This window comes from Triticum urartu, chromosome 7A, assembly GCF_056163025.1.
Source record: "Triticum urartu cultivar PI428250 chromosome 7A, HENAU_Tu73, whole genome shotgun sequence".
NCBI classification, from domain to species: Eukaryota; Viridiplantae; Streptophyta; class Magnoliopsida; order Poales; family Poaceae; genus Triticum; species Triticum urartu.
This window is the reverse complement of record NC_141879.1, coordinates 666,110,541-666,130,367: the sequence shown is the minus strand read 5'-3', so window position 1 is coordinate 666,130,367 and position 19,827 is coordinate 666,110,541. Positions and strand designations below refer to the sequence as shown.

The following is a 19,827-nucleotide window of genomic DNA, read 5'->3' as shown; positions in this document are numbered from 1 at the left end:
ACAACCCTCCGGTTTATATAGACACCGGATAGGGTTAGGGTTACATAGAATCGGTTACAATGGTAGGAGATCTTGAATATCCGCATCGCCAAGCTTGCCTTCCACGCCAAGGAAAGTCCCATCCGGACACGGGACGAAGTCTTCAATCTTGTATCTTCATAGTCCTGGAGTCCGGCTGAAGGTATAGTCCGGCTACCCGAACACCCCCTAATCCAGGACTCCCTTAGTGTGGATCGACTGGGTGCGCTGCGGTGCGTGGTGATGCGGGTGGGGGGCATCGGCGCGAGGAGTGGCAGCGGTGGCGACGCGATTTCGGGAGTGTGGCGGAGGTTGCCGGGCGGTGGCTGTGGCGGGGGTCCCCGGGGAGGGTGCGCGGCGACGGGGGTCTTTGGGTAGGGGGCGCGACGGCGGAGCTCTCCGGGGAGGCCGCCGGGCGGCATGGTGGTTCTAGGAGGGCGCGGAAGCGGCATGGGGATCGGCGGAGGGTGCTTGGCGGCGAGGGATCCGGGGATGTGGGCGGTTGCGCGGGATCGGGGGATGTGGGCGGTTGCGGTGTGGAGTGCGTGAGATCGCGCACGGGACGGGGGTTGGGGGATGTATTTTTTTCTTTTCAGTTTTCTGTTCGGGAACACCTCAGCACGTCTATATAGGGCCCGTCGTGATCCAAATAGTTATTCTAATCCTGGGATTAGAATAGTGTTGTCCTATATATATATATATGTGTGTGTGTGTGTGTGTGTGTGTGTGTGTTAGGAAAATATGCAACTTAGTATTATCAGAGGCAAAATGCCATCATATATACATGTACAGAGAAGGCCAAAGGCCAGAATACAAAAGGCCAAAAGTCACCATAAATATAACTCTAACACCCCCTCTCAAACTCATGGTGGATCCACAACACTGAGTTTGGAGAGGTAAAATCCATGTTGCGCTCGAGTCCGGGCCTTCGTGAAGAAGTCCGCCAGCTGTAACTCGGAAGGCACATATTGAAGAGCAACAACATGGTCATGTACACTAGCGAGCACGAAGAAAGCATCAACACCAATTGGTTGGTGAGCTCATGCTTCACTGGTCCCGCGCAATACTGATAGCACATGTACTGTCTGACAAGAGTGTAGTAGGTGTAGTAACAGTAACACCAAAATCCTCAAGTAACCAGCGTAACCAAGTCACCTCTGCCGTGAGGAGAGCCATAGCTCGTAACTCAGCCTCTGCACTCGAACGGGAAACTGCAGTCTATTTCTTCGTCTTCTAGGCAATGAGAGAACCACCAAGAAAGACACAGTAAGCAGAAAGTGAACGGCGATCCGAAGGATTACTAGCCCAGGTAGCATCTGAATAGGCCTGGAGCTGTAACGAGCCAGAACGAGGAAAGAAGAGACGATGAGAGATCGTGCCACGCAGATATCATAGAACACGAAGAAGGTGACTATAGTGAACCGAAGTGGGAGAAGAAACAAACTGACTCAGGATATGAATAGGATAGAAGATATCCGGACGAGTGACAGCGAGATAGACAAGACTCCCAACAAGATGACGATAACGAGTTGGATCAGACAAGGGCTCACCATCAGAAGCACGAAGGTGAACATTAAGCTCCATAGGAGTCTCAACAGTGCGCTCATCAGTAAGGGCCGCACGAGCAAGAAGATCTTGGATATACTTTTCTTGGGAAATAAAAAAGCCATCAGAGGTGGAAGAAATCTCAATCCCAAGAAAGTAACGAAGAGGACCAAGATCAGACATAGAAAACTGCTCACTGAGACGGTCCTTGACAAAGGCAATGTACTCAAGATCATCGCCGGTGATGATCATGTCATCAACATATAGAAGAAGAAGAGTGCGACAACGAGCAGAAAGGTGGATCATGAGCACTGGGCGAAAAACCAGCTGCAGTAACCACTGAGGCAAAAAGCTCGAACCAAGCGCAGGGGGCTTGCTTAAGGCCATATAGAGAGCGACGAAGACGACAAACCATGCCATCAGGAACTGAATACCCAGTTGGTGGCTGCATATAAACTACCTCACGCAACTCACCGTTAAGAAAGGCATTCTTAACATCAAGCTGAGACACGAACCAATGACAAACAGAGGCCACGGCGAGAAGTGTGCGAATAGTTGTCATATGGGCCACAGGAGCAAGAGTCTCATCATAATCACGACCATGCTCCTGCTGAAAGCCATGAGCCACAAGAAGAGCTTTATAACGCTCAAGAGAACCATCAGAGCAAGTCTTAATCTTATAGACCCACTTACAAGTGATGGGACGAACACGGGGCGGAAGAGAAACCGGATCCATGTGCCGGTGCGCTCAAGGGAAGCAATCTCTTCTGCCATGGCAAACTACCATTCAGGATGAACAACAGCATCTCGATAAGAAGTCGGCTCAACAACAGTCGAAAGACCATAGCGAGAAGGAGAATATCGATCAGGGGGCGGACAAGGCCGAGAACGAAGACCATAAGTCGGCTGAGAGGAGGAAGACGACACATTACAAGTAGAGGGCACGTTAGTAGACTCATCCACAACACGTCGACGATGAGTATAATGGAAAGGAAAGGAGGGAAGAGGTGGAATAAGTGGAGGTGGAGATGGGGACTGTATCGGTGATGAAGGTGGAGAAGAGGAAGGTGTCGGTGATGAAGGTGGAGAGGACGAAGGTGTCGGTGATGAAGGTGGAGAGGACGAAGGTGTCGGTGATGAAGGTGGAGAGGCATGCGATGAGGGAGGAGAAGAAATCATAGGAGAGGAGGGCATCGGATCTGCAACAGCGGGACGAGGAGTAGGAATACTGGGCACAGAGGGAGGTGTGTCCAGAAACGTAAGAAAAGAGATGTCCTCCATGGAAAAGGCCGAGGAGGATGGACCCGGGTAGAAGGGACGAGACTCATCAAAGGTGACATCCCGAGAAATACGCATCCGGCGACCCACAGGATCCCAACACCGATAGCCCTTATGCTCATCACTATATCCAAGAAAGACACACTCAACAGATTGAGCGGTCAGTTTGGTGCCTTCACGAGGGACAAGCAAAACATAGCAAACACAACCGAAGAAATGAAGCGCCGAATAATCTGGAGAATGACCAGAAAGATGCTCAAGAGGAATACCACCCTGTAGGGCAGCAAATGGCTGAAGGTTGATGAGATAGGTGGAAGTGGTAACAGCCTCAGCCTACAAATGAGGCAGGAGAGAGGCGGCGATCATCATTGCACGTGCCGACTCAATAAGGTGACGATGTTTGCGCTCAACCACACCATTCTGAGCATGAGCACCAAGACAAGAAAACTGAGCAAGAGTACCCTGCTCGGCAAGGAATCCTCGCAGCGCATGAGAGATATACTCACTAGCTGAATCTACGTGAAAAAAATGAATAGGAGTGGAAAACTGGGTATGAACCATGGCAGCAAATTTTATGTATATAGATAAGACCTCACTACGAGAAGACATGAAATAGATCCAAGTGTACCGAGAAAAATTGTCTATAAAGATAATATTGTACCGATGACCCCCTTTCGAAGCGAAGGGAGCCGGTCCACAAACATCAGAGTGAACGAGATCAAAAGGGCGCTCAAACACTGACTCACTATGAGGATGGGGTAGTTGAATCTGCTTGCCAAGCCTACAACCTAGACAATCCAACGAAGCATTACCAGAGACAGACCCCAGAACACCGCGATGAACCAAAGACGAGAGACGAGAACCACATAAATGGTCAAGACGATGATGCCACTGCTGAAAAGAGCTGGTAGATGCAGCAACAGGAGCTGTGAGACTGGAGACTGTGGCAGCGGAGGGAAGACGAAGCCAGTCAAGCTCCCAGAGACCATCAGAGCGCCCGTGCGACGATCCTGAACAGAACATGAATCAAAGTCGAGAATAACCCTACAACTAGAGTCAACAATATGACCACCAGATATAAGCTGCATGGTAAGTCGAGGAACATGAGCAACAGAGGGAACATGAAATGAAGAAGTGCTAAGAGTGCCTCGACTAGCTACATGGAGGGGAGTGCCATCAGCCGTAAGAACACGGAGATGAGACTCAACAGGTCGGACAGAGGTCAAAGTGGAAGAATCATAAGTCATATGAAAAGATGCTCCAGTATCAAGAATCCATGGGGATGCACCTGAATGGGTAGAAGGTGGTTTCGCATTTCCGGAAGAGTCAGTCACGGAACCTGCAGAAACTGTCGGTGAAGAATCCCAAGAATCAAGCAGGCATCGCAGCTGTGCAGTCTCACGTGCAGACAGCGACACGACAGAAGAGGTCGACACAGAGCCGCATGTGGAAGACACTGGAGTAGTCGATGTAGAGAAGTCGGCAGTACCGGTGGATGTCGCAAAAGGTGTCGACGTAGAGCGACAAACACCGCCGTCAAGTGGGCGAGCACCAAGCACCGAAGAAAGGCGCATGTGTGAGACGGGATCAATATACGGAACACCGTCAAAACACACCGGGCAGCGGGGAGGAGGCATACCCGCAGAAAGCATTGTACCTGTTTTTCTCTCTCTTTTTTTTTCTTTTTTTCTTTTTTCTCTCTCTTTTTTTAGACAACGAAGGAACTACAGGGCCTCAAGCTAGGCACCCGTACGTAGCAGGCCTATTGACAGAGTAAACCACCAGCAGCGTGGCCCAAGAGGAGCGACCCCGTGCAGGGAGCACGCACGCACACAAGGCAGGCAGATCGATCACGACCCCGCAGTCAACGCACGCGAGGGCAGTGGAAATCAAGCGGCAGCCGGCACGGGAGAGCAGCAGGCGGAAGCGGCGGAACAGTGGCTGGCGCTAGACCAGATCGCGTGCGGGGCAAAAGAAGGGCGGACGGCGGCGGCCCAGCCGGACGGGCGGCGGTGGCGCACCAGGCGGGGGGCGGCGGCGCACCAGGAGGGTGGGCAGCAAGACCGGAGGAAAGAGCCAAGGTGGCGGCGGCGACAGCCTAGCCTGGGAGCGAGGTGACAGCGGGGACGGAGATGCGGACCTCCGATATCGGCTCCTCCCAGGAAGCAACGGACAAGGTACGGGCGACCTCTTCAATCTGGACAGGAAGGCCAGAGAAGGAGAACCGGCTGGTTGAGGACCAAGGACAGCCAGGCGGCACAGCCAAGCCAGAGAGAATTGAAGAAATTCAACCGGCCTGAAAGAAGACAACGGCAGTAGTACTAGATGGATCCAGCACGAGTTGCAATCATGCAGAAAAAAGAACCTAAGCTCGATACCATGTTAGGAAAATATGCAACTTAGCATTATCAGAGGCAAAATGCCATCATATATACATGTACAGAGAAGACCAAAGGCCAGAATACAAAAGGCCAGAAGCCACCATAAATATAACTCTAACAATATATATATATATATATATATATATATAGCTCGTCTATTCTGATAATATTATCAGAATAGTTATTCTGATAACACTTCCGCACTGTATACTCAACGCGAGGGCGTTGCACTTTCTTTAGCAAGAGCACTGCATTACAGAGACTAGTGAACTTCACGCCAGAAAAAATGTGCGTAGTGTTTTTTTGATACTGTTTTCGCTCTAATTTTTTAACCGTTCGGAACGAGGCATGTAATATATCGTTGGAAAGCTACGGATTAGGCGCAACTTCGCCATGTTGAACACTTTTCGAGTTTCCCCGCGGTTTAAGAGCAATTTCAAAAACGGTGCGGCCCACAAAGAGTGGCAGCGAGCGCTTTTCGCGTTTTTTCTAAACCGCTCGTCGGAATGATGCAAATGATACACCGTTGGATAGATATCATCGAGGCGCATCTTTTCCATAACTATTGTTTTCTCTAATTCGTTACGGTTTAAGAGCAGTTTCAAATTTACTAAATCACGGAATTCTGTTTTTCAATTTTTTTTAAATTTTCGGTACTGTTTTTGCTCTAGTTTTTGAACCATTTGTCGAAACAAGACGTGTAATACGTCGTTGGAAAGCTATGGACAAGGCGCAACTTTCATATGTAGAAATGGTTTTGAGATTCCTTACAGTTTTAAGTTAATTTTGAAAATCGTGCGGCGGACGACGAGTGGCAGCGGCCGTTTTTCGCGAAATTTTTACAAACCGGTTGTCGAAATGATTCAAATGATATGTCGTTGGAAAGATATCGACGAGACACAACTTTTTCATGTAGAACACTCTTTCTAATTCCTTACGATTTAAGAGCAGTTTTAAATTTACCGAAAAGCGGACACTCTGTTTTTCACGAGACCAAAATCATTGTGTGTACTTCATCGGACAGAAGAACGCACTGCTTCAAATGGAAAACCGCACTGCAGCAGGCAGTCAAGTGAACTTCATGATTTCTTTTTGTCGGACATAAACTTTCTCGCAAAAGTTTTTGTTTTCTTTTTTTTTCAACTTTTTTATGAACGAGAGTGGATCGCAACACTCCCGAAAATGAACCGCAACACTATCAAAAGTGAAACTCATGAGTTTTTGTTGTATTTTTTCATACTTATTAATTTTTTACGCGCGTTGACCAAGCGAGTGGACCGCATAGACGATGGCGAGTGAACCGCGACATATATTGAAGTGAACCACATTACTTTTTTTGTTTCGCTAAGTTTTCGCACTCCATGTTTTGCACAAGTGAACCTCATCACTCTCAAAAGTGAACCATATCCAAGGACCAAACGCACTGTAAGTATTGACATAGTCGATTGAATTTTAAGACATATGAAACAAATTGCACTTCATATAGAGGGTAATGAGCTGAGACTAGGGAATTGCATCAAAACACACCCGAGTCTTTGACAGCATAGCAGCAACACTGCATTGCAAATCCGACATGAAATTGAACTCTATGCGTCGTACTGTAGCATAGAGTTAATTTTTTGGAATCGGGTGCCTTTTTTCTGTTACGCAACTGAACTGAACTACATGGTGAACAAAACTTGAAAATTCAAAGAAATTACATCACGCCAGGAAGTAAACTTCATGGTCCCGCTCGGGAAGTGCACGTTGGCACCAGCCGGACTGCATCGCCGCGTGCCGCGTGGACGTGCTCCACACACACACACCTGCACACACGAGCAAAGTGAGCTGCAACATCGGCCGCCAAAAACGTCTGTCGTCGGAGTGGCAGAAGAGGGAAGGGATCTTGCCATCTAACCATCGTGTGAGTACGCATGCTGGACATGTAAATGCAAACCACGCCAACATGACCTCAAGCCCCGAATCCATCAAGAACTGCATGTGCCTCCATGAAGTACTGCACGCGCCCCCTGCGCATCGCGGGGGTGAATGGCACGTGCTGCCGAGTTGCGCCGCTGGTGGAGTCGCCGGACTTCGGTGCCGGCGAGCTCCCACGCCGGAGAGGAGGCAGTTCGCCTGCTGCCTCGCTGCTGCACACATGCGGGAGTCGGGGAGGGAGCGGCATCCCGGCCGATTTGGACGAGCAGCCACCGAAGTCGCCGGATGGATGCGGCAGGATCCGTGCTCGGGCGTCGCGGGAGCTAGATCCGGCAGCTGCAGGGCGTGGGTCCCCCGGGGCAACCGAGATCTAGCTGTCCAGGGGAGGCGGCATGCGCCACGAGGGAGTCGGGCTTGTGTGGGGGAGTCGCGGGGCGACGCTGTGGGGTTGCGGAGGGAGGCGCGCCGAGCGGGAGTGAGAGGGGGTGATGGGGAGGGGCGCCGCGGTGGTCGGGGACGGGGGAGAAGATGGCGGCGCTGGGGAGGAGGCCGCAGGGTTGAGGAGAGTAAGGTGGCGCCGGGGAGGCGGGGAGGCGCCGGAAGGAAGGAGTAGGAGGCGGGGCGGCTCCGGACGGGAGGAAGATGCGGGGCGGCGCCGAACGGGAGGAAGATGCGGGGCGGCGCCGGACGGGAGGAAGATGCGGGGCGGCGCCGGACGGGAGGTGTAGGAGGCGGGGCGGCTTCGGACGGGAGGAGGAGGAGGCGGGGCGGCGCCGGCCGGGGGTAGGAGGAGGCGGGGTGGGAGGTGGAGGTTTGTGCAGCGGCGGGGTAGGAGGTGGTGGTCGTGGTGAGTGGAGGAGCACGGGGAGGGAGGCGAGCTCGAACAGGAATACACGATAAGGTGAGTGTTTTTTTTGGCAGACGCAGTTCGCTGGTTAGTTTGTAGCTACAGCGGTACGTGGGGTGTTATTAGAATAAGGCAGAAGTGTTATTATTAGAATAAAGTTTTAAGAGGTGTTATTAAAATAGACTCATCCTATATATATACTATTCATCACTCAGGATGCAGAATAAGTTATTCTTCATCCGAGATAATCTTACAATCATTTCATAATTAAATTACTTTCGAATTCAAATAGTTACATTCCTATTAATTCACTACGTAAAATTTGACATAAGAAAATAAAAATATAGGTCATAAGACAAGAAAATTTGTAGTTTATGTGTATTTTAGACTATGTTTTTACGTTTGTAATTTTACATAACATAAAATATTTTTTACGGCGATTATATATTTTCTTACGGTCCCTTTTTGCGTCGGAAATAAGACAAAACTTACGGAATGTAAAATTACGGTGCATTAATGGTAAAATAGAGGGGGGGTGAAGAATAACTATTCCTCATCCAGGGTGACGAATAGCGTGACCTGTGTGCGTGTGCGTGTGCGTGTGCATGTGCGTGTGTGTGTGTCAACCCACCGCTTCCTTCTTACTACATAGTTACATTCTCAAGGACATCGAACCACATCATGCAATTCATCCATCCATCAATGAAAACATGTACCAATGTGAGCCCTAGGCGCATGCACAAGCAAATAAGATGTGAGCACACTCTGCTTCGATGGGTACTTCGGTGGTCACGGTCCTTTAATGATTAGGCAAAGCAGTTGAGGCCGCAACACCTCATCACTAGGCTAATCAGCCACGTCCTACTCTTCTGCAATTTGGAAAAAAAAATTAGGCATTGGTAAGAACTACTCCTTCTATTTATTTTTTAAGTCGTTTAAGACAGCTAAAATTGAACTGTTTTTAGATGGTGTCTTAAATGTCTAAAAGGTCTTATGAAAGTGAACGGAGGGAGTACAATTAGACATTAGTGGCAGTTGAAAGCTCATAAAATGCATGCAGGAAATTTCTAGGCGTTAACAGAAACTATATTCCACACTACAATTTGTAGACAGAGAAACCGACCTGTGAAGTGTATTTTTTTTCCTTTAGCTAATTTGTTGCAAAACCCAAGCCACAAGCCCATATTAATTTTTTCTCAGCAAAAAAGAAGTCTGTTGGATTGGAGTTATTGTGTTGTAAAAGTTATAATCCACTTTTTTGCATGGGTAAAAGTAATTATCCAGAAGTGTGCAACAATCAATCAATTTCTTTCTTGTGATGTAAACTTCCTGAAAAGATACTCAATCTTTGCATATTCATGAGAAGAAGTGTAAACTTCCTAGAACATGCGACGCAACCATCACACGCAGAAAATCAGTGACTTGCATACCAGTAGTGAGCAAATTTGATAATTTGCCACCTCTTACCTCTCCCTTTCATAATTTGTCCCCCCCCCCCCCCCCCCAGAATGACAGGTGGAGCCCGGGCCCGCTCGTCATTGAGACAATGGGTGACAACTTGTGAAAGGGGAAAGTAAGGGGTGACAAATTATCAAATCGCCCCCGTAGTGGGTTGGCACAGAGCATGTCCGATGGGACCTCGTACAGGTCATCGTCAACAGCTTTGACCGCCGTGAAGGAGAAGGGCTCCATTACCACATGGGGCCCAGAGTCAGCCGCCCAGGTTTTCCTCGCAACCTTGTGCTGCTGCTTCCCCATGGCGACGACGCCACTGTCGTAACCAGTGAATTCCTGTTTGAGTGATTTGTTTGCCCTGGCAGGCTCGAAGCACTGCTTGACGACGGCCGCCGTCCAGCCACCGGCGTCGCCATCGCCGTGGTTGTTCCACTCTCCGAACGCAGGGACACGCCTCTTGCGACTTGCTCTCGCTCGCTGCAAACATACAACGCCCGTCACCAACCTACCGATCATGAAAAGCCAAAACAGCGGATACATATGTACATGTGCAAGGGAAGGACGTAGATGCAGTGCACCCGTTGCATGCAGAAACGCACGCCTCTTGGGACAGCACAGATAGGGCGAAGCGGACATGCGCATGCAGGAGAGGTGTGCTTGGTAGGAAATGCAGTGTGGGGCCCGCACAAAAGCTAGAGCTCTGTGCTGTGCATGCACCGGTGTGCACCAGCCAGACGACTGCTGACCGTTGACTCTGGGTGGACATGGTTGACTAAAGAGCGTGTCGTGGGCTACAAGCCTACCAGCCATTTATTTTAGCTTACGACATCTCCAGCCGCGCCCCAGGAAGGCCTTCCTAAGCGATTTTTTCGCGCCGGCATCGAAAAAACGGCCCAGTCACGTCCTTAGAAGCCCGATTTTCGCCGGCTTGGGCCGAAAACAGCGCCGGCGGACCCAGGCCAAACTCGGCGCGCTGGGGGGCGCCCGGGGGCGCCGGGGCGAGCTGTTTTGGCGCGAAAAAGACGCGGGCCAGCCGCGTCAGCGACTCGGCGCCTCGTCTTCCCCCAACGGCCTCGGTTCCCGCGAGAAATCAATGGCAAGGCTGCCGCCGGTCAGCCTTTCCATTGATTCCTCACGGGCGGCGCGTTCACGGGACGGCGCGCCGACGCCTCCACTCCCTCGCACGCGTACACACGGGCGTGGCCCGGCTATAAAAGCCGGCGGCCTCCACTCACCTGCGCCCACACCAGCCCCGCCCCTCGCCGCCGTCCAGCCCTTCCTCTCCCTACCTCTCCCCGAACGCCGCCGCCCAGCCCCTCCCTCTACCTCCCCCGAGCCCGCCCAGCCCCGCCTTCGCCATGGCAGAACGCTTCCCCGGAGATACGGCGGCGGCCAACGGCTTCGGCCGCTGTTCGCTCCGCAAACAGGAGTCCTGGCTCCTGTTCCAGGGCATCGCCGGACATGCGCGTCGGGCCGACGGGGTGGAGACTCAGCGGCGGGGGAGTGCCCATTCCCCCGTTGCCCGACGCCGTGGCGGACCCGAGGTACTTCGCCGAGGAGGTCGAGATCGTGCGCGCGTCCCTCACCGACGCCGAGCTCTCCCTCCCCCAGTACGCCGCCGACAACCACGCGGCCTGGGCGGCGTATTTCGAGCGCCGCCAACAGCAGCGCTTGGCGTCCACCAACGGCGCGCCGGTGGTCGGCAGCCGGTAGAACAGCGAGGGACGCTACCTCTGGTGGGGCGTCCCCGGCCGCACACTCGAGGGCGTGCTCACGTACCTCGAGGGTGGCAACGACCCGCCGTTGGCGTACCCCCCGGCGAGGGTGGCCGCCCCGGCGCAGCACCGACGCGCCGGGCCATGGGCTCCAAGGAGGTTCGGCGCCTCCTCTTCTTCCTCCTCATCCCGTTCTTCTTCACACTCCTCCGGCTCTCCGGCGCTGCTCGGCGTCAAGGCCGAGCCCGCGGCGGAGACGCCGCTCGGCCGCGCAGTCGCAGCGCCGGCATCGTCATCAACGAGGGCGGCCGGCGCGCCCCTCGTCGGCTCCTCCGCGCTTCGTCAAGCCAAAGACGGAGCCGGGGCTGGCGCCGGTGAAGACGGAGCCGGGGCTGGCGCCCGTGAAGGCCGAGTTCGACGACGACGGCGACGCCGCCCTCGAATGGGCGCGCCAGGACTCCATTGCGATGGAGAAGGCGCGCCGCGAGAAGGAGAAGGAGCGCCAGCGCGCCGCCCTACGCCGCTTCGAGGAGCGCCGACGCGGCCGCGAGGAAGGCGGGGTCGTCGTCTTGTGCGACAGTGACGACGACGACTACGCGCCGCCGCCTGTTCGCCATGGCGACGCCGGGGAGGGGTCCAGCAGGGGCGCCCGCGTCAAGGAGGGGAAGGCCAACGACGACGATGGCGGCGACGGCGGCGACGACTTCAGCCCCTTTCTCTTTTTTTAAGATTAGGTTCATGTAATGTTTGGCCGAATTTCGCCGAAATTTGTAATGTTTGGCCGAAATTTAACTAGTTTTTATCATAACTTCGCCGAACGGTTCTGTTTTTTTAAGATACGCGCCTGGGGGCGGCCCTAGGGGCCGACGGCTGGGGACCGACTCGCCTCCAGTGCCATTTTTTTCGCCGGCTCACCCCAGGTGGCGCTTTTAGACGCCCCCTGAGGGGCCAACGGCTGGAGATGCCCTTACAGGGCAAGGATCATATCAACGGGCAGGGATTCTAGAGAAGTTACTAGTACTACTAGTGAGCAAAGATGCAAATGAATATGAAGATGAGGTTAATTTAATTTGAAGAAGAGATGTCGTTTTCATCTTACATCTGAACTTTGCACAAAACGGAAGTAATTTCTGGTTAGTCCTACTAGTCCGTACCTTGCAGGTTTTGTGTACGGGAAACGGGAGGTGCATCCCGGACTCGAAGCGCTGGGCGAGCACGGGCCAGTCGTCGCCGTCGCCGTAGTTCCATTCGCCGAACGCCGGTATCCCCCGGTACCCCCTCGCATCCTGCGAAATACACATACATCAGCCTCGCTCAGCCATGGCAAGTCAAACGAACGCAACGGCAAGCAACAACAGCATGAGCAGCTCTTGATACGGAAGCCATACCTCCATTGGATTGGCTTGGCTTGGGGCTAGCTCGGCTTGGCAAGGACACAAGACAAGAATGAAGAATCTCCGAGTGATAGAAGAGAGGTATTGACACAGGGAAGGTTCGGTGAATTTAAATGGAAGAGTCCATGGTGTGCTTAGGAAGGAAGACAACCGACTTTGACAGGGAAAACTTGGGGCAGAGGCAAGACAAGGACGCGCTAGCTGGCTCTGAAGTCTGAACGTACTGTACGTGTTCTAGTCGGGCTGATTTCGAGCCATCTCGGGCGATGTGTACAAGGTGGTGTGCCAGACAAGGGAGGAGGCAGAGGTGACCGTATGGGTCAACGGTACATTGAAGTCGATGCTTGCACTAGAACGGAGTCTAGGATTTTTTTCCATCCAAAAATGCAAAAAGTTGCAGAAAATAGTTGCTTCTGCCAAGAAAACAGTTCTAGGAAATTATACACTTCCGCTCTCTCTGAGCTGCATTTTTCTTACTCCGGCTACGCCACCTTGTACATTTTCACATTGTGTACCATTATGATCTTACTTATACGAATTACACTGGCAGCCATTATCTTGGTGGCACTAATGAAGATCTTAGTCGGCTTTCACTCGTCTAATATACGAAAACTTCTTGAACAGCTTCCATGCGAATTCCTGCTGCACCCCATTCCTTTAAAGTGTGATACCTATAGACATCTTGTCTTGCTAGTTGCTACCATTGTGGCACATCATGCATCTCAGCGCTGCTCCTCATCCAAATAATGTCTCACTTTTGTGTCCCCTTGCAGTCATTTCAATGGATGGTTCTGCCGATATATAGTGGGTAGCTGAGACTTCAGTGCTTCACCTATTTATGACTATGAGCAGCATATGCAAAAGGGAGCGGCATCCCAAAACCATTTAATTAGATTATTGGCCCAAAACTCTTCACAGTTATTTTGTAAGAAACAAAAAAACACTCCTCACTGTTGGTCCCTTGCAGTCCGATTCATATTTGTGAGTACCATTAGAACATCTACCGTCACGGACATCAAATTTGGACCTTCAAATGCATGCGGAAGCGTTCGGGCGCGTCCGCAGATATTGAGCAGCCAGACTTCAAATTTTTCTTCGCACAACCACACGCCTCCACTGGCAAACCTCAAATCCATACAAACACATGCAGTTGTACACGATGCAGCACGAATCGTCCGGCTACTACATCAGTGCATGCCATCGGACTACTAAAATTGGCATGTTCTACCTACATACTAATATGGGTCATCCATGACTGGCCTTGCACTTGCCCTTCCCAGTGCCCTTGCCTTCTTTCTCGCAGAAGTAGCGCTCGAAAACACAAAATGAATCAAGCTAGATATGCTCTTTGTCAAAGCTATCAGACCCGTCGTTGTCCTCCTTCTCCTCTTTGGGGGGTTGTCTGGTCATGGCACAAACCGCTCGATTTTGCCATCGGGCGAGGGGGCACGCTTCTTCCTCTACCACTTCTTTAGGATGCAGGCATAGACGACTTCCTCCTATGCGGCAGCACACGCCGCTGCCTCCACCTCTGCCATGTCTGCAGTGTGCGGTGTGCCGCGACTCGGCCACCCTTATCCTCTCCTGCATACGATGGCCACACCAGTCAGTGTAGCACTCATTTGCCGGGGGACTGGAGATGGGGAGCCTAACGAACTGCGATGCTCTAGCATAGGCGGATCCAAGCGCTCATTGTGCCGACACAATGGATTTGTGTCGGACTAATCCCGTCGTCGGTCGGGCGCAGTCCTCCCGTCAGTGGCGTAGGGCAATGCGGACGACCATATCCTCCTCCAACCTGCAAGGGACGCCACCTCGCTCGACGGATACGGAGTGGCCGGATCAGATCCGTTGTCCGCCATGCCGAAGAAGGCTGGAGAGCGCTGTAAGTGAGCTTGGGCCGGAGCGAAGGAAGTGGACTAGAGTGAAGTGGTTAGGGTTTGATCCGACAAGAGGATGGGGACAAATATATGTGGGGTCGGGTGGGCCAGTGTGGGCCGGAGTCGACATAGCGGATGGGCCCGCTTGCGCCTGGCCTCCGCATATCCGCCCCATATTTGAGCTAAATACGAGGGGTGCCAGTCAACCCGGGCGTTTGAGGCCTATTTGAGATGCCCGTCTGGGTCAGCTACTTTTAACTGGTCAGTAACCGGGTCTTCCACCCGTGTGTTTGAGGCACCCGATAGTAGATGGTCTTAGCATGGCTCTTTTGGTCTAGGAGTTAATTGCACGTTGAACCATATTGCGGGTAGGGCAAGAAACTATACCACTTTACCTTTTTTTTTTGCAGATCAGTACCCAGTCTGTGGCACGCGGCAACAAATTGAGTTGATCTGCATTTAAACACGTTTTGACAAGGAAACTGATCAGTGTGGCCCGCTATACCAAGTCTGGGGCTTTTTACGACTGTTCTGTTTTTTTTAATCTATTTTCTATTTCCTTTCCAGATCTTGGGTATTCTTTGAATTTGTTTTGGACATTTATTGTTTATATAGGTCTTGTAATAAACGGTGTACTTTTGTCAATACTGTCGACATTTTTTTAATTTGGGAAGAACAATTTTTTGGTATACACAATGAACTTCTTAGTATGCGATTTTTTTGTAAATACACACTAAATATTATTATATAATAAACGATGAGCAATTTTTTTATACGATGAACTTTTTTAAATATATATTGAATTTTTATAAAACACATACTCCTACTAGAATTTTTTCTAAAATATATTTTCCTATTTTAATAGATTTTTGAAATATCCTGTTTCTAAAAAAAACAACATACGGATTTTTGGTGAAAAAATGGCTAGAAAGTTGTATCAAATTATCCAATCAAAGTGCTTTGCAGACATAAGTTGTTAGCAGATATATTCAAGTATTCAAAAACATGCAAGTTGAAAGCATATGACAACCAACAAGTGTGTCCAAACTCCAAACTATTGGAACTAGTTTTGCAAGAACGTTGAAAGGCTACACAATGTTTTGTCGAAGGATGAAACGGACGATCTATCACCTTCAACCAAAAAATGGCAGAAAATTAAACTCAAGGGTAAAGTTTACCCGACACAATTAATCATTTACCCTCCTCTTTTGTGAACATAGCCACAATCCGCCACATAAACAAAGAGCTAATTGCACGTTGGTATCATAACTGGGGCACCTCTAGTGAGCAGGATCCTGGGCTCACCGTGATGTTCCTATTAGGGTGAAGCGTTAGTCTTATTACGACGAAAGAAAAGGCATATCGAGCTGTTCCATGCATTTTTTAACAAAATGAACACCGAGTTTTTTGCATGTAGGCATATCGAGATGTAGTATGCAGAGTTTAGTTGACGTTGCATCACATTGTATGGATTTGAGAATTTGTTAATGAAGTACCCGGCTGTGCGTCGCTCATAACAAACCAGACCCCCGCGTCGCTCATACTGGCGGCTCGGGGGAACCTAGTCCCGTCAGCCGCGGGCCCTCCCGTCAAGCACCTCCCCCTCGCTGCTACTGAGGGTCTCTGTCGGGCGAAGCCCAGGCAGTGCCGGCGGCGGCGGGGCCTTCCATGGGCGCAGATCCTCTCCTTCCCTTGCGGCGACACTGCTCCAATCCGGCGGCGGCGTGGTTCCGATCTGGTGGCGGCGAGGCTCCAATCTGGTGGCGGCGGCCCTGCTCGATGACGGCTGTGGTAGGGCACTCCGCTCGGTGGTGTGCCCCGGCTTGCAGTGATGGCCTGGACTGTTGATCCCTCCGATCTGACCTGGGTGGGTTGGTCGAACTCGGCCCAAAGCTGCGGTCGGCCGTGTGCCTCGTCGACTGATGCGGCCTGGGGTTCTAGTCGACAGGCTCAGGCCATGGATGTCGGCAGACATGTGGCGGTGGGCTGGATCGGGGCGGCGTGGGGGCCTGCTACCCTGAAAATAATGGTGGTTGTCCCCGTGCTCTTTTCGCATCATGGTAATGTCCTACATGATCGATCCTCCTTGATTTGGTCATCGACGTGTTCCGGAACTGCTGTCGGAGATCCTGCCTAAGATATCTCGATCAGATAGTATTTGGCCGTGCACGCCATATAAGCCCGCAAGGTTCCATGACGGCGTGGCGCGAAGCTCTATTGTTTGTTGACACCACGGGACATGTCGTCTTCTCGATTTCTATGGTGTAGACAGTTGTGGAAAAGGTCATGGCGGCTGAGATCGGAGGATCAGTTAGACAGATGGAGCGTTCGAGGTGATGGAGTCAGCCAGGTGTTTGTAACTCTCAGTAGTAGCAGTGTCAAGTAGGGGTGGCAGCACCGGAGCAATTCATTTTGGGTGGTGCTCCTAGGGTACCGAGCTGTGACTTTCAGGGTGAAAACCTAAGGTTTAGCCTTCATTGGTTGTGACTGGCAATTGCCTTGCTGATGGAATTTTTGACAGCTCGGACTTCTCCAGGGTGAAAACCTAAGATTTTGGATCGGGCAACTATGGTGCTTGTGCGCTATTTCCTTCTTGGACACGTTGCTTTTGGAGACCTTTTATGTTTTCCGAGTATTGTAGTTGGTGGTGGTTTGTGTGCGACTGCTGGGAGAAGTCGATCGCTATGGTGGGACCTTTGTTTTTTTTCTTTCTCTTTTCTTTTATTTGGCGGTGTGCATCCTGGATGTCATTGCGACATGTTGTACATGTAGAGGCTGGGTGTAATTGGTATTTACGTGATATTAATATATTCCCCTTTAAAAAAAATTATCCGGTTGTGGACTAGTACATTTGTGAGGTGACTAGTCACTGCCAAAAGACACACCTGGACACGTCCGCGGACGTTAGGTGCTCTAAAAGCAGCAATCTCCGAGTTCTCCAGCAGCGGAAAAAAAAAGGGAAATTAGAACGGAAAAATAGTGGTGTCATCAGTTGTACAAACGTCCTCACCCACACGCAAGAGCTTTACATCACTATATCTTTTTTTAATACATCTTGCGCAGCGCTGGGATTAGAGCCGAGCTCCAGAACGCGTCCTTGTGTTGCAGTCGAGCCATCACTTGGTCCATGGTGCATCGTTTCTTCAAGAAGATGAGCTTGTTCCTTTCCTTTCGTTAGGTCAACCAAACGGAAATAGTGGCAGTCCTCCAAACCGCCTTGTCATGCATCTGCAACAAAGCCACCTTATGTTGCCACCGTTGCCTCAGAGAGCCAAACGCCATCAGTGGCATATTACGAAAAGTAGAGAGCATATTTACAGTCACATTTCTCCATACGGTCTAGGAGAAAGAGCAGAGATCGTCAGCTTCTTCTTGGTGTCCGCAGAGCGCACATTTGGGATTGCAAATAATATGTTTTTTAGTCTTGTGAGATGTCACACACCAGCCACACACAACAAGCTATGTAAAAATCTTAGTTCGAAGAAGCCTCATTGGCCATTTAGATCAAAGAAACATCCTCGCTATGGACCTACTCCTCCAATGATGTGCAAATCTTGCCATGAATATGCCGTCAGTCGTCCATCTCCAACACAACAAATTGTGTGCGTCCGCATGAAGCATGACACCATGTGTGGTTTCCAAAGTTCACATAACTCATGTGGGGGTCTAGGATGTAGGATTTGGCTCCATGTCACATTTGCCCATTTCTAGACCCCCACATTTGCCCATTTATAGACACCTGACCCATTTGTCACCAGCGATGAGGATTTGGCTCGACACACCTTGCCCATTTATCAGGAGTGAGGACTAGTGTCATGGACGGAGACTCGCCTGGTAGAGTGTGCAACTGACATTGGAAGGACAACAATGCAAATCCACTGACATTGGAAAAATGTACAAGTACGTCGGGTAGAACTCCCAAACGAATTCCTGATGCATCCTATTCCTATAGATCGCATCTTGCTACTATTTTGACATCGTGCATTTTTGCGCTACTTCTCCCTCAAATAATGACACTTTTGTTTCTCTTCATAGCCATTTGAATGGAAGGTTCTAGCTAGCAGTATACATACATGATTCAGATAAGTGAGTAACTCGGACTTCAGTGCTTTACCTACTATGACTAGAGCGGCATGTGCAAAAGAGCTGAGCTGACAACATTTATGCACAAGACTTCCATATTTCCGCTCATGAAGAGGAGATGTATGCTAGTACTATGGGCATGTTCCCATCTTCATTTCAGCAAATACGACATGCATTTGTAGATTAACTTCATAAATCAAATTGGTCAGCTTGGTAGTGTTGCTCATAGTACATAACATAAATGAATGAAAATACATAACCAATATATAAGTCATCAAGTCACTACTACCATCTCTAGGACAGGGAACCACATCGTGTAGTTCATCTCTCGTTCCATCAAAACCTGTACCAATGTGAGCCATCAGCCACATTCAGTAGGTGAAGCAGTTGAGGCCGCAACACCTCATCAGCACGCTCCTCAGCCACGTCCTACCCTTCTGCAATGAAACAAGATAATTAAGCATTGATAAAAAAACTATAAACATTAGCGGTATTAGAAAACTCATAAAGTTGTGGAGCAAATTTCTAGTAGTTAACTGAAAATGTAATCCATACTATTCCCACCGATCCAAAATAAGTGTTGTGGTTTAATTTATTTTGGATCGGAGGGAGTACTATTTACTGTCAGACAAACCGACGAGTGAAGGAGTATTTTCAGTTAATTTGTTGCAAAACTGAAGCCATACGCCCATCACTTCAGTTACGGGTCGTAGTTTTTTAATCCTTTTCAGCAAAAAAAAAGTCTGTGTAGGATTGGTGTTCTTGTGTTGTGAAAGTTACAATCCTGAAGTGCATATATGACAATCAATCAATTTTTTTTTAAACAAATCAATTTCTTTCTTGAGTTGAAAACTTCCCGAAACATGCAATGCAACCATCATACTAGGCAGACAATTATTTACATACCCGTAGTGGCTTGCCGCATAGCATGTCCGGTGGGACCTCGTACAGGTCGTCGTCAACAGCCTTGACCGCTGCAAAAGAGAAGAGTTCCATTGCGTCATGGGGCCCTGAGTCATCCACCCAGGTTTGCCTCGGCACCTTGTGTTGAGTCCTTCCCCATGGCGATGACGCCACTGTCGTAACCAATGAATTCCTGCTTGAGTGATTTGTGTGCCGTGACAGGCTCGAAGCACTGGTTGACGACGGCCGCCGTCCAGCCACCGGCGTCGCCATCGCCGTTGTTGTTCCACTCTCCCAACGCTGGCCTCGCTCTCTGCACACACGTACATAATTAGTAGTCGTCAAGCTAGAGACCACCGGAGCCAACACAGAAGATACATACGCCAACAGTACACCGTACTCCCGCTGGCA

The 19,827-nt window shown here is 50.3% G+C and overlaps 1 protein-coding gene across 1 annotated transcript; it reads right to left on the bottom strand.

Annotated features, from left to right (window-relative positions):
* Window positions 1-9,462: 9,462 nt before the first annotated feature.
* LOC147961221 (uncharacterized) lies at window positions 9,463-12,653 on the bottom strand. The gene is made up of 3 exons (XM_087533718.1): window positions 12,545-12,653; window positions 12,311-12,442; window positions 9,463-9,918 (listed from the first exon to the last, which is right to left on the bottom strand). The coding sequence occupies exons 1-3, from the start codon at window positions 12,548-12,550 to the stop codon at window positions 9,463-9,465; spliced, it is 594 nt and encodes a 197-aa protein (XP_087389844.1). The 5' UTR covers window positions 12,551-12,653.
* Window positions 12,654-19,827: the final 7,174 nt, after the last annotated feature.